The following is a 17,344-nucleotide window of genomic DNA, read 5'->3' on the forward strand; positions in this document are numbered from 1 at the left end:
ATGTTTTAATAAAATTTGCTAATATTTCAGTATTCCTGGAAAGCATTTGCATTCCAGTTTTGTCCATATGGCTTAATTCTGAGATAATTACCATTTGTACTTGTCAGTATCAAGACTAAGGCAGTTTGTATTGGGGAATGTTGAAGGAATGCATTACCCATGCATTCTTCATATTTTCTAAACTACATACCAAAATCAAGTAGAATTACTATAATATATACCTAATTACTGTAATATAATTATACGTAATGTGTCTATATTTTAGTTATATCAAGACATATTTGCACTCATTTACCGTCATACAAAAAGGCATGGTAGTTATTAGAGGTTCATTATTAAACATGGCTTAATGAAAAATATCTTGTTTACTTTTTCATTTGAATATCTTTTTTCCTGTTAATTTATTTGCCTTACATAAGGATCCATGTGACAAATCCCTTGGGGATTCAATGCTAGGAAATAGAATTTACTGGGGTTGGGGGGAGAACATAAGAACTAAACTCCATTTTCTTTTTCTGTCCGCTTCTCAGAAAGCATTTATAACTTAAAGTGATGTGTAAGGTTGAATGTCCCTTGTCAAAGATTTTTATTTTTTTAGGTTTATTTATTTATTTTGAGAGAGAGAGAGAGAGAGTGGGGGAGGGGCAGAGAGAGAGGGAGAGAGAATCCCAGGCAGGCTCTGTGCTGTCAGCTCAGCGTCCGACGTGGGGCTTGATCCCACGGCCCATGAGATCATGACCTCAGCTGAAACCAGGAGCGGATGCTTAACCGACTGAGCCACCCAGGTGCTCGTATCAAAGATTTCTAGTAGGACTTTCTTCTTTCCCCAAAGCTTTAAGTCATTTCTCATTTCTTTTTAGATTTTGGTATATTACCTTACTATAAGTCACCTTAGTTTTCCATTTGGAACAGATAGAGTATAAATTATAGTTATTTATGTTTATGACTGACTCTTACTTCTAGAAAGAACCTGTTTTCTAACCAATTTTTGTTCTTAAGCTTCCTGTAGTCATTCTCCCCTGCCATATATATATATATATATATATAAAGATGATTTCCTTCCTCTTACATTAACATCTTCACTGTAGTCATGTCATGGTCCATTCAAAGGATGTAATTACTCTGTGTATACAGGGAGGAGGGTTAGCTTATTGCATTTTCTTTGAACTTTCCTATTGGGGATACTCTATTATTGGATGTATACTCATGAAAGAATCTCATTTGATTCTTTGCTTTTGTTGATCTAGGTTTGTTATTGGATTTTCAAGATGAGGCTTGGTATCTGGGTCTTATCACTTACCCTTCTTTTGTTCCAGGGTTTGTTGGTTAATAAAAACACTAAGAACTGAGCCAAATGGGATCAAAATAACAGCCTTAATAAAGGTAAAGTTGGATTAGAGATTTCAGGTTGGGCTTGAGGCCAAAATGGGTTTTCCTATTCCTTACACCTGAATCTGAACTAGTAGGATAAGAAGAGCTTAAGACTATCAACACATCATTTCTTACTCCTGGTAAATAGAATAGGAATTCCCTTTCCTCAGTAGAAAGGAAAAAAGGAAAATGTATAATCTCTGAAGTTCTCATTCTTTCTGTGACGACAGATTTGTTAAGAGAAAGAGCAAAGTGTGTCGTGCAATCCCTTACCTACCCCCAGCAATAAAATATACAAATATGAAATTTTATAAATAAACTAAAGGTATCACTAACTTTAAAATTATTTTAAGGTACTGTTTTTAAAAAAATAAAAATAAGACAGTGGGGAAAACTTTAACCTTCTTCTTTGGTTACATGATTAGATTCTTTGGTTTGAAAGTAACTGTGACTTATTTTGGGACCAAAAGTGAATTAATTGGAATGATTCTAGGCTAACTCACAGAATTTGGAGACAGGTTGAAACAGCCAAGTCTTTGGAAGAACAAGAATGAAGGAGCCTGAGATCTCCAAAGTAGGAACTCGTGGACCCTCTCCTGCAGTGCTATCATCAAATACCTCAGCTCTTTCTTTTCTGCATCCTTGCTCAATTTTCAGAATTTCCTGAGAGAAATTCTAATTGTTTCAGCTGGGGACAAGTATTTATCACTAGACCACAATCATCCTCCCTCAGAGACATATAGAGTAGATTAAGGTCCCCTCCATTGTGAGGGAAGCAGAGCAGTGTAGGAGGAGGAGGGAGAAAGTATACTGAGCATACCAAAGAATAGCAACCATCTGTTCATCTCTTCAGCCATTATTTATTGAGGGCCTCCTATGTGTCCTGTATTGTTCTAAGAGGTAAGGATACAGTAATTAAGTAAGTAAGGTTATAGAGAGAGTCCTTACTCCAGTGAAATTTACGTTCTACCCCACAGAACTTTAGGGACATAGGAAAGGCATGTAATCTAGATCCTGAGGTTTTAGAGATACTTCATAAAGGTGCTAATGTATTAGGTTGACTTAAATACCGAGAATTTGCCATGGTTGTTACATTTCATGATTATTTTAAAGAAAGTTTTGTAAAGCTTTATGAAACATCTGAACACTTTTAAAATACATCAGGAAGATCAATTTCTGATAGTTACTCTTGGTTAGTAAGGGGCTGTATTGACACTACTGATAATTTCAGCCGTACTGTACACTTTTGTATGATCCACATCACCACTGACAACACTGGTGTTGATCCTTGAGGACTTTCTATTTTTTCTGGAACTTTTATTTTCATGGTTCTATCCTTTCTTCTTTATACATAAATAGAAAAATGTAAATATTTGCACCGATGTACACTTAAGAGGAGAAACAGAACAGTTTTACCAATCTAGAGAGAAATTCATATTTTTAATTTAAAAATTTTATTAACAAGCAGATATACACTAATGGAAAAAGTCCATACATATTAACCACATGTAGGTCAGACTTTAGGTCACCACATTAAAAATTTCTAGAATGTAGTGCTTTGGTAGCTTATATCTGCTCCCGTAGATTTCATTTCTTCCATCAAAACCAGGTTATTTGTTGTCATTTTTGCTTTGTTGTAATCTGGGAGAAATTGGTTAGACTTGTAGGTTAAGAGTTGGTAAAATACACATATCTATCATTAAAGTTAATATGAAGAATATAAATGTAACAGATATTTTGACTCAGAACGTATGAGTTTATTTTTTCATTGAGGTTGTCAGAAATCTATTAGAGTACCCATGTGTAAAACTTGATTTATTCATGCTATAGAGATTCTTCATTTTACAAAAAGATTTACTTCCAGTTTCATTCAAATAAGGAATGTCATGTTCCATCTATTATTTAGAGGCGATCCTAGAATATTAGAACTGTCAGTATGTCTGTTTAAAGCAGTGTTTTCAAGTTGTAGTTGTCACCCATTATTAAGTCATGAAATCAATATAGTCATTCACATTTAGCATTTCCCTTTTGTGTGTTTTGCTAATGAAATAGAATTAAATAGAATGGCTCCTAGCAGGGGTAAGTATTGTTTCATGCGTTCTTGTTTTTAATTACTTTGGTTTGTGTTTATGTGTTTACATGTGTACTACTAGATTGCAGTGTCAAATATATTTCTAATCAAAAAAGTCTGAAGCAAACTACTGCCCGGTATTATCCGTTCTAGACATTTTTGTAAGCGAGGAAACTGCTACTGGGAGGTCCAGTAGTTAATTGCCCCATCTAGACTAGAACCAAGCCAAGTTAAAGGATTAAACACCACTGTGTTAGGCATCAGAAGATTTAGATTTCAGTTTTGTCTCAGTATTTACTAAATTGTTATCTTGAATAAGTCATGTATTACCCTTGAATGCCAGAGTTTCTTTGTTTATTTTTGAGAGAGTGCAAGTGGGAGAAGCTTGCACTCAAAGCGTTGAGCTCAAAAACAGGTTGGGGAGATGAGGCAAATAGATAGGCCTAATAAGACTATCTTAAAGATTTTTAAATATGTGTTGTTGAGATGCAAAAATGCTTTATAAACTGTGAAGTGTTATGCTGATATAAGGTAATACTTAATTTTACCGCTATTACAATCATTCTTGCTTAGTGCTAAGCATGTGGAAAACATTGAAATACTTGTTGAATCAAATACAGGAACAAATATTTTCATGCAGCATTAGATATTCGGCTATCAAATAAAACAAGGTGAGCGTGTTTATGACTTTGCTCTTTAAAACAACTTGAACTTTGGGAAACCTTATTTACTTTATGTGTATATGTGTATGTATACTTCTTTTAAAAGGAATTGGTCCAGATGGCCATATCGCTTTCAATGAGCCAGGATCCAGTTTAGTGTCAAGGACAAGATTAAAGACTCTAGCGATGGACACCATTTTGGCAAATGCTAAATATTTTGATGGAGATTTATCGAAGGTGCCAACTATGGCTCTAACAGTTGGCGTGGGGACAGTGATGGATGCAAGAGAAGTAAGAATTAAATATTCTTTGATGTCTATAGATTTTGGAGGAAATACAGCACCAAATAAGTGATATTTTGGTTACATCCTATTCACAATGTAAATTGTTATCTAGCTTTCAGTAGCTTCTGTAAGTCTCTTTGCAGTGTTTAAAATTTAACTAAATTAAGTTTTTGTAGCTTATGTAAACTAAGAATTAGGTACCATCCCTTTTGGAGTACTGCTTCATGTGCCTATTCCTTGCGTTACAGTTTGAGTTTCTAAAATTATACTGATCAAATGGTCTGTTTCTAAGTGAAATAATCTGGTGAAAGGACTATGAGGCTAGTTATAGCCCTAGGCTGTAGATAATTTTGGAGGCTTGGGATAATTCAGTGTAAAGTACATCTTGACTGTAGGAGGATAGCCAGTTAGTTTCCAACAGAAAAAGAACCCGTCTAAGGCTGGATCTGTTCTAAATTTGGTATACTTAAAAAGACAAGAACTCTGGCCAGACCTTCCCTCCTTTTTAATTTTTTTTTTTAAAGAACCATCATGTTTTTTAAAGTTTATTTATTTATTTTGAGAGAGAGAATCCTAAGCAGCCTCTGTACTGTCTACACAGAGCCTGACATGGGCTTGCACCCACAAACTGCAAGATCATGACCTGAGCCAAAATCAAGAGTCAGACACTTAACCAACTGAGCCACCAGGCGCCCCCTAATTTTTAATTTTTAATTGGGCTTTCATTTCCTTCCCTGAGAATAACAGAAAAAATTATAGTCAGCTCATGATTCTAAGTGGCTACATTATATGGAAATTCCTTTCTTTTGTGGCAACAAGATGGGATAGGTTTTGAGTAAAGTGTACAGAAAAGTTATGATGAGTAAGTAAATGATCTTAATGTAAATATGTCTAGACTTTAACGTACACCTAGGAACTGTCATTCAAAATGTAGTTTTTCATGTGGAAGTTATCACTTCCACTATATGAAGAAAGGCCTTTCAAGGATTGAAATTTTATAAGTTGAAAAAAGATTTTAGAGCAATTGTATTTCTAAAATATGAAAGTTATACACATAGATTTCTTCCATTTAATCAGATTAAAGTTACAACGTACTTACATTAATTCTTAGAATGACCAGAGGGTTGTTCAAGTATTGATTTTCTTTTGGTCAGTTTTTCCAACAAGATTTTATGATGCCACTCACTCACCTCACAATTTTCACTCCCAGCATGATTATAAATCATTATGGCAGAACTATTGTAGGACTCTATTATTTTCCCAGGGGCCTTAGTACTTTGATTTTTATAGCATTCTTTTGAAATAAATATCATGTCATGGTACTTAATGATTTTCTTATGTTTAATTTTAAGGAGCTTAATGTGTACAGATTTTCATTTGCCAGTGGTATTAGCTGTGATGTAAGCTGCTCTTCAATTTCAGTTTCATTAAGAACAAATACATGTAAGGAGTGCCTGACTGGCTTGGTCAGTAGAGCATGCGACTCTAGTCTCAGGGTTGTGAGTGCAAGCCCCACGTTGGGTGTAGAGATTACTTAAAAATAAAATATTTTAAAAAATACACTTACGGGCGCCTGGGTGGCTCAATCGGTTAAGCGTCCGACTTCAGCTCGGGTCACGATCTCGCAATTTGTGAGTTCGAGCCCTGTGTCAGGCTCTGTGCTGACAGCTCAGAGCCTGGAGCCTGCTTCTAATTCTGTCTCCTTCTCTCTGCCCATCTCCTGCTTTGTGCTCTGTCTTTCTCTGTCTCTCAAAAATAAATAAATAAATGTAAAAAAAAATTTAAAAATACACTTAATAGAACTTTGAATCAATGTATGGGGCAGATGCTACTGTTAAATGGAAAGTACATTTGAATAGGAAAGTAAATTCCTAAGTGGCTAATTAGTTCATCACTAAGCAGCGTCATTTTGGCAACTTGGTTAATGAAGACCTCTGTACACACCCTGGAGGTGACACCCTGGAAGTTATTACAGGTTTCTTTAAGATTGGGAATTGTCAACTAGATAAGGAACCACACCCGTCACTACTTTATCACTCTTTCCTTGGCTTGAGGCCTTCACACTAATGGTGTGTGTGAAATGCTCTACTTTTCTGGACCTTGCTTAGCTGAAATGGCACCTTGCAGTTTTCAACATTCAGAAACCCCTTTCTTAACCATAATCTTCATAATCAGAGTTACTTTTTTCTGTTTTCTCTCAGACCATTGTTCTTTTCCTTTATTTGCACTTTTCACAATTTCTGATTGTTCTTGTATGTTTACTGGTTTAATATCTTTTTTCTTACTAACTTACAATCCTGTGAGTTTATAGGTCATATATATCTAGTACCTTACAATGCCTGCAATATAATAAGTATTTAATAACTTTGGGGAATAGTTTTAATGCATTATGTTCATGATTCGTGTTAGACAAGGTTAGTTCTATCCACAGCTTGGTTATTTACTAGAACCATCAGATCTGATTTTTATTGACTTTTGGCTCTTTGTCAAAAGCTAAATCTGCCTTCAAAGGATTCAAATTTGTTTTTACTGAGGTATATTTAAAGATATTGTCATATGTTCTAAAGGTAATTTCAAAAGAAAAGATAAATTTTTTCACCGTTGTAACATTTATATTTGTTATATATTATTGTAATGCTTTAGATATTTATTCTTAAGATGACATAAGAAAAACTAATAAAACTTAAAAATCTGCTTTTGATTTTGTTGCTTTACTGGAAATCACTGACGTCACCAGTGATTTCTTCATTGCTAAAACTGGCATCTTCTCTGCAGTTCTGGTCCAACTGGGTATCTTTCATCATCTACGACTGTTGACCATTCCTTCCATCATAAAACTCTAGCATTCTTCTTTCTTTCTGAGCATTCCTTCTCAGTCTGCTTCCCAGGCTGTTCTTCCTTCATCTGCATCTTGAATATTGTTGTTCCCTAGGGTTTCATCCTGGAACTGTATATCCACTCTGCATGCTTTAGAGCATGACTTTTTTTTTTTTTTTTAATAAGTCAACAGCAGTAACTCTTTGTAACATTCTTTCTGTAGTTTTATTACTATTCCAAAAAGATAAGGTACTCTCAGTACAGTAATAATAATACATATCTTTATCTTAACTTTCTGAAGGTTCAAGTTTCATATTTCCAACTTCTAGCTGACATCGAGATGTTTAAAGACTCCTTATATACTTACACTGTCCAAAACTTAAATTTATCTTTCTACCAAATTTGCCTTTCTCTTCTGAATATTCCGTCTCTTGGTGAATAACAGCACTCACCATGAAGATTATCTGAGCTTGAATCATGGGTCATTCTCAGCATCTTCTCTACATCTAATGAGTCACCAAATTCCAACTATTTAATAAACTACTTAAAGGTAAATAAGGATCCTGCCCTCCCTCCATCACCACTGCCTATTAAGCCTATATCAGTTTTTTCAAGAATTACTGCAAACCCATTCTAAATCATGGCTATATCCATTCTTTATCACGTTCTATGTGTTACAGTCTGAATTATTTTTTTTCAAAACCATAGTTGTTTATTACTTACCTGTGTAATTAAGAGTCTCTGATGCCCTATTATTCTATCAAAAAATGAAGCCTAGCCTCTCTGCCATAAAAAGATTCTGTATTATCAGATCTCCACCAGTGCTCAAGCATTTCCTTTCATTTTCCTATACTCCAGCCTTATCAAATTTCTAGCTTTTTACTGACCACCCCATAACTGTCTGACATGCCCCCTGTGTGGAGCTTTCCTGCTTATCTTTAAAGACTTGGTTTCAGATAGGAGCTACTCTAAAGCTTTTTCATGTGAGAAATACTTTCCTTGAGAATACTGGAGTGCGTAGAGTAAAACTAATCACATATCACCTTCAAATTACATTCCAAGAGCAACATTTTTTTCATTTCTTCTAGATATTTCTTCTTAATTCTCAGTTAAAGGTTATGTATGTCTTAGGCTTGCACACACACTAATGAGTAATTCTTCATCCCACACCAGACTTTTCAGCAGCTTCCTTTCATTTCACTCTTTTCATAATACTGTGTATTTACCCTTACTCATTGGTAAATATTTGTCTTTGTTTTTTCACAGTATACATTCAACATAGAAATTTGTTGCCACTTCTCCCATTACTATTTTACATTATTTGCTTCAGTAATGACAGTTAGCTCATATTGTCTAATTGGCAGACCTTTTAACAGTTTCCTTATTTCTCAAGAGACAATCTAATGTAGTTAAGGATATAGACCCTGGAATAAGACTTGTTTATATCTTAGTCTTACAGGAATATTGGGCAAGTTACAGAATATCTGTGCTTCTATTTCATTGTCTGTAAAATGTGAATAAGAACAGTATCTCGTGTTGTTTTGAGGAGATAAATGAGGTAATTCAAGGAAAGTGCTAAGTTCAGTGTTTGAACTTTGTAACCACCAAATCATATTTTGACGGTGTCTTAAAACTTGAGAAAGTATCCTTTATGCCGTAATCACTAGATTTAAGAAAGCATGAAAGAAACTTGGTAGAGACTTCTCAGGTGTTAGTCTAAGGACTTCTGCCAGATTGCTTAATAATCACTTAGGGGACCCTGGTTCCTGGGTCCTAACTCCAAAGATTATAAATTGAAAGACAGGATGAAACAAAGAACCTGTATTTTTTTTTTTTTTTAATGCCTCTATAACACATATATTAATCTTAAGAAACAAAACACTGGTTAATAATATCCAGCAGGGAAAACTAATTAACAAATCTGTTAATCTGTGTTATGCTTACCTTATTATATCAAATACAGTTTTTTGTTTAAAAAACAAAAGCTAGGGGCGCCTGGATGGCGCAGTCGGTTAAGCGTCCGACTTCAGCCAGGTCACGATCTCGCGGTCCGTGAGTTCGAGCCCCGCGTCAGGCTCTGGGCTGATGGCTCAGAGCCTGGAGCCTGTTTCCGATTCTGTGTCTCCCTCTCTCTCTGCCCCTCCCCCCGTTCATGCTCTGTCTCTCTCTGTCCCCAAAAAATAAATAAAAGTTGAAAAAAAAATTAAAAAAAAAAACAAAAAAAAACAAAAAACAAAAAAACAAAAGCTTTTATGTGATGATGCTATAATGAATTTTCCACTAGCCTAGATCTTTATACTTAAGAACAAGAAATCTCAATATGAACATTTGTAGAAATTCATACATATCTCTCAGTTCATGGGCTCTAATAGTAATGAGTATATATAGCTTCAAAATGAAAAGTATTAAATCTTGATAAAATAAGTATAGTATCTGTTTCATTAATCTTTAATTTCTTCCTAGTTTAGAAGTGTGGTTTTAAAATAGGCAAAGCAGAATTTTTATGTTGTTACAATATTTTTGAATTAAAACCACCTTAATATTCATTTTTTAATTAACCATTACAATGAGAAAAAATCATGTTTAAAAGATTACATATATTGTTTAGATTAACTTACAAAATAGGATTGATTTAGTGCTAAAAATGGTAGGGATTCATTCTGATGAATAGCCACTTTCATTTGCACATGTTCTTTGAATTATAGGTTGTAGGAATTGGGGACCAAGAGCTTGGATTTTCTATAGTTCATAAGGGTATTCTCAGTCATGTGTGCTTGAAGGGCAGTTCTTGCATTTAAGTAGATCCCTAATCCTTTTTTTAAATCTAGTTTTTGTTTCAAGACAATTTTAGATAGCACATGTTCAATGAAATAGTCTTTAGGCTTCTTTCTCTTACTTTCAAAGTAATATCTACTGTATTGCTTGTCTGGACTAGAGCAATTGGTATATCATTCTTGGTTATATAAATTCTTTGCTGACTTGTAATTCTGCTTTTGCAAAACAGCCCTTTTCTTTCTTCTTCATTCTCCCAGGTCTCTTCTGCACGTCAGTATTTAATATATTAATAACTATGCATTATGGTATATTCAGTAATACTCTATAATAAGATACTATTTTACTTTCATAAACCAGAAGAGAGATACAGTTTATGCTTTCCTTTTATCTTGAACAGAAATAAAACTCTTGAACTGTGAAGAAATATGTAGCTATTTATTTTTGTTTTGCCTTCAGAAGAATATTGGTGCTAGCATCTTTGTTTCTTAAAAAAAAAAAAAGCTTTTTCGTCATTTGAAACATGTTTTAAGAATTAATATGTAATGGTCATGATTTTCCAGGTAATGATCCTCATAACAGGTGCACACAAGGCATTTGCTCTCTACAAAGCAATAGAAGAAGGAGTAAATCACATGTGGACTGTTTCCGCTTTCCAGCAGCATCCCCGAACTATTTTTGTGTGTGATGAAGATGCTACTTTAGAATTAAGAGTTAAAACTGTGAAATACTTTAAAGGTGAGCATTGAAATTTCAGAAGCAGATTGTGAGAACGTTCCATTATAGATGACAGTTAAAACTTAATGAGACTGTGGAGTTACATCCTGCACTGTGCCTATTGAAAACTGGCTTTTTACCAACACACTAGCCAGTTTTTTTTTTTTAAGGAAAATAGAAAAGTCTCACTGCAGATAATAGTTGCTTTCAGAATATTTTCCTATTTTTTTCATGAAGAGAATCTCTTCAATCTGTATTTTCAGTGAACAATATTTTTCTTGAATCCAAATTTAATAAAATATTTACTTTCATAATAGTATATGCAAAATTAAATAACCCAAAAGGAAATGTATATATGTTCTGATTTTTCCATTGTTTCCCTGTTCCATCTCCCTCGCCAAGCTATGTTTAAAATAGAACCTAACCAGCAGATAGGTTGGGTCACCCACTATCTCATCTAATCTTCACAAATTCAAACTATTCCCATGTAGTTATAATGGTTCTGTGTCAACAGTATGGAATAAACTCTGCAAGTAAGCAGGGTTTGACTGCCCAGACTTCTGCATGTAGATTTTCCTTTTGACTCTTCCTGCCGTCTAGTTCAGTAATTCTTAAACCTTGCTGTACCAGGTTTTATATATGAAACCACAAGGGCTTGATGTAATGGGTGATTTAACAGGTTTTCAAGGACTATACTGTTTAGAACCCGTTCTCTGCTTAAGAGTGAATTCCACATATACACATAAAAAGCTGTATAAAATAGGTGCTCTTTATAAAGTACCTGTAGCTGATACGAAAATATAACTGGTCATATATATAGAGACACACACATGTCAGTAATTCACAAAGTATGTAGTTATGTGTAATACTGTTATTACATGAATGAATATGTATTTTTAATTTTCTTACTCTAGTAACTAGGTATTTAACATGTATTAGAAAAAATATACTGAACCAATCAAACCTATATTTCATGAATATAATTGCTTTGACAGGGCTAAAGAAGTTACCGTATTTTATTGCCTCTAAGACACATCTTTTTTCATCTGTTTTGTCTGAAACTGGGATGTGTTTAAAATTCGTGTCACTGTCAGTTACCTGGTAGCATTTTTTTTCTTAATGGTACATAAAATAATGTGTGTCTTATAGTCTTCAGTGTCTCATTCATGAAATATAGTATGTAACTTAAATTATGTCAATTTAAAGGAAATTTTTAAATTAACTCCATAGTTCATGTAAATGTGTGAATGTGGCAGAAATCTTGAAGGTGATGCACTAATGATGGAAGTTGGATGAACAGTAAACAAACACAATTTTGATGTTTATATGGTTTGTATTTGTACTTAACTGTTGTGAGCATTTTGCTATTTTACTAAATATTCTTCAAAAGTAAATTTAATGACTATATAATAGTCAAGTAGATGTATCATAATTCACTTAAACATTTTCTTATTATTTCCAGTATTTATATTTTCATCAAAATTACTTTTTTTTTTTTTGCCAAGCCACACAGATATCAAATTAAACTGAAAAATTTCTGTTTAATAAGTTGGCAGGTAAAATCAGAAATATCTGTCATGAGTTGTGAATATGACAGAGCTCTTGGATGGAATTTTACCCATGTATGTAGTCTTTTGGATTTCATTACAAATACTAGACTCCTTGAAAAAATTAACAGGAGGAATCCCCATTATCCACATATTTTATTTAATGCCGGTTTTAAGGAGATTCAACATTCTCATATTTTAATATACCAGCAGTCCTCAAACCCCTGTGCTTATCAGACTTGTCCATTTGTTTTTTATAGAAAAAGTTTACATTTTATGTGAAGTAAATATTTAATAAAATACTCAATAGCCTATAATAATTAAATGACCAGTCACTATTCTAAATGGATTATACTTGATTTACTTAATTTGCACAATTCTATGAAGTGGCTACTCTTATATAATCCCATTTATAGATGAGTTAACAGGCTTAATAGAGATACTGTCACCCAAAGTCAGTTTGTATGTGGGTAGAGCCGGTTAAGTAATAGCACGCTTATCTGGAGTCTAGGCTTTTGTCCATTCTTATACTGCCTCATAGAATAGGTATAAATTGGCTATCTAAACCATATTTCTGTTTGTTTGGGTTGTTTTCATACTATAACAACTGCTTCCAAAAGCAATTTTCATTTTCATACTAAAATAATTGCTTCCGACCTATTTTAAAAGTAATTTAAAACAGACAGGAGGTAGGTGATTATATATATTTTGTTCTTTTAATTCATCTATCAGATTGTAAGCTCTTCTGAAACATCTTGAAGTGTAGACTATGAGAAAATCACTGCACTGCTCTTTTGAAGACACTGTATTTTGTACCTCAGGGGAGCTGCATATATTTCTGAAGAGGTTCAGGGTATCAGCCTCAGTCAGGGTGCCTCCAATATGGAGAAAAATGGAATTGAGGTTATATAGTTCAGGTTATATCAGACCTCATTTCATAGTACGGTATTTTAATACAGGGTAGAACTGAATATTCATAGACTTATGCATATTCAAATGTAATTTTATATATTTTCCATATCTTCATTGAGTTATTCTATCACTTCAAGATGTACTGGAGAATATGAATCTTATGGTTACCGTCTATAATTCTTCATATTGTGTTCACATCACTACTCTTTCTTCTACCATCACTAAAAAGTGCCTAAAAGGGTTCTAATTATTTAGCTCTCTGAAAATCTAGGTTAACTGCATCTAAAATAAAAATCATTAGTTAATGGAAGTTTATTTCAGTATACAGGTATACCTTTTAAAAGATAGCAGTAAATCACAGGAAAATATAGTTTAATATTGAATGTTTTCTGATTTGTTTTTGCTAATTTTATATGAAACTTATTTTATGTTAAGAGAATATATTTTCAAGACATCATCATCATAGTGAACATTTTTTTGGCTTCATCCTTTGTAGGCCCTGCTCCAATAGATTGACAGAGGTTGAATGAGTTCAGATTGAGGCAAAACCATAAAACTGACATTTAGAATCTATGACATTTCACTTCTTCTGGCAACATGTCAGGAAGTCTATACGTTTTAGTATTCCGTTTATTTTTGTCAGTGATTTAAATAGCAATGATTTGTTTCTATCAAATTCTTGTATTGAAAGTTGTCAGTTTAACCTTAGGTCATAGTAAATTCTTTGTGTCCTCCAAAATGCAAGTAATAAAATTTTCAAAATAATTTCTAGTTTGGAAACAGCCTTAAGTTTAAAAGTTACAGCCAATATATAGTTAAATCTTATAGAGTTGAACTTTTGTTTATTTTGTTTTGTTTTAAATCTCTAATGTATTATCTCCATGATCAAAGCTGTAAGTAAATAAATGATAGATGAATTGTATCAAGTAGAATGAACTTTATTATAGCTACTTCTCCATAAGAGAATACATCTTCTAAACAAAGTGGCTAAAATTACCTTTGTCTTTATTGTTCCCTCTCCTGGCTTTCTCTAGTCCCCATTTTACTGCTCTTTACATATTGGTTGTTGAATTAAACTTTTCAGTTAAATCCTATTTTAAATAGGAGATATCATCTGATAGTTTTTATTAGCAAAAATTTCTTCTGCACTATACACATTACCTTTTAGTGTATATTTTTGGTAAACATAAAGTATATTTACCAATTAGTGTCATCAGCCAAGGGGCTTAAGTGCCTTCAAATACATAGTCTCCCATAGTGTTAGCAAAAAGAAATGTAACAAGTATCCCTATCTGCAAGTAGGTGACTCAGTATCATAAAAAGTTGGCTCATTAAGTGATTTGAGAAAATAAAATGTATTTCATTAAAATAAAATCTCCATAGAAGTGGGGACTTAAGTTTTGTTCACTGCATTATTTCACTGTCTAGAAGTCTGCTTGGTATACTGGAGGCATTTGATAAATGGTGGATAGTCGGATAGGTAGATAGATGGGAGAACACAAGACTATGAAACCATCTAAGCACTGAATTCTATAAATAACCCCATGAAGTCCAAAGGATATTAAATAAGGAGAAAGAGTTAAATAGCATAGTTTAACTTCTAACTTGATAGGATTCAAAGCCCCAGAAAATGGATAGTAGCATTTAGATTGGGAGGAAATGGCAAAAGCAATAGCACAAATGTAAGGAAGAGCTAACAAAGCAGCAGAAAAAGTTCCTGTTAATAGAACAGAGAACCATTAAAGTGTATTGATAAAATAGGGCTAGATTATACTTTTTTTTTTTAATCTCTACACCCAACGTATGGCTTGAACTAAACCCTGAAATCAATACTCACCTGCTCTTCCCAACTGAGCCAGCCAGGCAGATTATACTCCAAAAATTTTAAAGCAAAATGGAAGGTAGGGGTTAAGAGCAAAAAGAAAAACCAGGGTTCATGTCATGGCTCTTCACTTTCTGGGTCATGGGCCACTTTGAAAATCCGGTGAAGAGACTGTCCTCAGAAAAAAATGCACACATGCTCACACACATTCGTATATTAATGTGAGAGATTCAAAGACTCCTTGAACCGTCTCTAGCTCTGTTACATCCTAAGAGTTGGGGCTATACTTGATTTCTGCCAGGTGGGCAGCTTCCAATTCTCAGCGTTTGGGAGTCAGAGATGGCTCAGTACTGACTGCTCTATTTTTTTCTTGTATTCTAAGTTTAACTCTTTTGTTAACGTATAAATATGGATTGTCCAACTTTTTTTTTTTTTAATGTTTATTTATTTTTGAGACAGAGAGAGACAGAGTGCAAGTGGGGAAGGGGCAGAAAGAGAGGGAGACACAGAATCTGAAACAGGCTCCAGGCTCTGAGCTGTCAGCACAGAGCCCAACGCGGGGCTCAAACCCACGAACCATGAGATCATGACCTGAGCCGAAGTCGGACGCTTAACCGACTGAGCCACCTAGGCGCCCCTGGATTGTCCAACTTTTTAATAGTACCTTGGATTTTTTTTTCACTAACTTCCTTCAGTGTGGCTTATTACTGTAAACACACACGCCAAAATAATGGAAAATAATTTGCCAGATGAATGAATAGGGTAATACTATCCTAGTGTAACAACAGTTCTGTCCCTAGCTGGAGTCTGGTAGAGGAAATGCCAGAGGATCAAATTCAACACACTTACAGATACAATTAAAGTGTATTCATCAAGTCAGTATTCACATTTGTTATTTTTGTCATACTTAAGCTCTGAAGACAAGAACTGCTTCTACTTCTGGTTACTCCCAAAGAATCTGTACACATCCTAGATCTACAGCTCCATAAATACTGTAAATTGCTGTTTGCTAGGTAGTTACAACTAACCATTATAGAACATTTCTATTTTCATTTTTCAATAAAACTTTATTCTGTATCAGACAGGAAATGATATACTTATTGTGTCTTATAAACGCTTCTATTTTCTAAAGTAAATGAGATATAATTCAAAATTAAAAATAAAACTAGAACTGTGCTTTTTTTCTTTAAGGTTTAATGCATGTGCACAATAAACTTGTGGATCCACTATACAGTATGAAAGAAGGAAATTGAAGGAGATTGGAGCAAAATTCTGCTTGAATGAACAGAACACTTTTATAAGTAGATGAATTTTCAGCTATGCAATATGATAAAACATGGGGATTTTTTGAAGACTGTCATTTTTGAAGTCCAATACCTATATGTTAAACATTCCATATTTACAATGTGTCCATTTTATACTAAGGTTTAGGAGAAGTAGTTGGCTCCCACAAATAGCTGTTATTGTAAAGTACAGAAGCCACACAGCCACTCTATAAAACAGTGCAGAAATGAAATGTCTGTTTAAAAATTTCAAGTCATTTTAAATGTGAAGAATATACATCAAGTATCATTCATATGAATCTGGTGGCATTCTCAAGAATTTTATTTTTTAATCACATAAAGACACTCCACCTTTCAGATATCAAAAAATCATTGCAAACCTTTAGTTTTGGAATGTAATCTTTGTATTTTCTGTGCATCACACACAAGCTTTTCTGCACGTGGTTGCCTTAGCCCCTTCCTGCAGTGGCATCTGGACATGAAAAGTCCTGCTGTATATTGTTGGAACAGAAAATCTGAAGAAATGACAGTGCCTAAAAGTACAGTTTACGTCCTTTTGGAAAGTATGTATAAGTGCATGATTTTTGTGCACCACCTTCTACAGCACTTTTTTTACAAATGTGCTCTTATTTTTATTTAATGACTTGGGTTCATGCTTTTAATAAGTATTTTGGCAATTATGAACTTTATACCTAGCAACACTCTTAAGGAAATTCTTTTGAAGACAATTTTCTGATTATTGTTAAACTTCATAAATGATTAGCTTTATTCCTTACTTATATGTCTAAAAAGATAACATGATAAAGTATATATAAAAGGAATTACTGTAAACTATTTTAGATTGCCATTAACAACTTGCATCATTAAACTGCAAATAAAACTATATTGTTTTCTATCTTTAATTCAAATAAAGCTTATAATAAACAAATGCTATCTAAATTTTATTTCCAGAAGTGAAACTGAATACACACATCTGAGAGATTCCAACATTAATAGTTGTATTGAGCCTGCATTTATTTTTGTTTGTTGCCATCATGCATTTGGGGAGATCTAAGTGAAAAGGCAATGATTCTACCTATAATTTCT

At 33.7% G+C, this 17,344-nt stretch overlaps 1 protein-coding gene across 2 annotated transcripts in view; it reads left to right on the plus strand.

Annotated features, from left to right (window-relative positions):
- GNPDA2 (glucosamine-6-phosphate deaminase 2) overlaps positions 1-17,186 on the plus strand; it is a 30,961-nt gene extending 13,775 nt beyond the window's left edge. For both annotated transcript variants that reach the window (XM_045474194.1, XM_045474195.1), the window contains 3 exons: positions 4,211-4,395; positions 10,541-10,715; positions 16,167-17,186. In XM_045474194.1, the coding sequence (XP_045330150.1) occupies positions 4,211-4,395; positions 10,541-10,715; positions 16,167-16,228 (422 nt within the window). In that variant the 3' untranslated portion in view covers positions 16,229-17,186. The remainder of the gene's footprint in view (positions 1-4,210; positions 4,396-10,540; positions 10,716-16,166) is intronic.
- Positions 17,187-17,344: the final 158 nt, after the last annotated feature.

The sequence above is a fragment of the Leopardus geoffroyi genome, chromosome B1, assembly GCF_018350155.1.
Source record: "Leopardus geoffroyi isolate Oge1 chromosome B1, O.geoffroyi_Oge1_pat1.0, whole genome shotgun sequence".
Lineage (NCBI taxonomy): Eukaryota > Metazoa > Chordata > Mammalia > Carnivora > Felidae > Leopardus > Leopardus geoffroyi.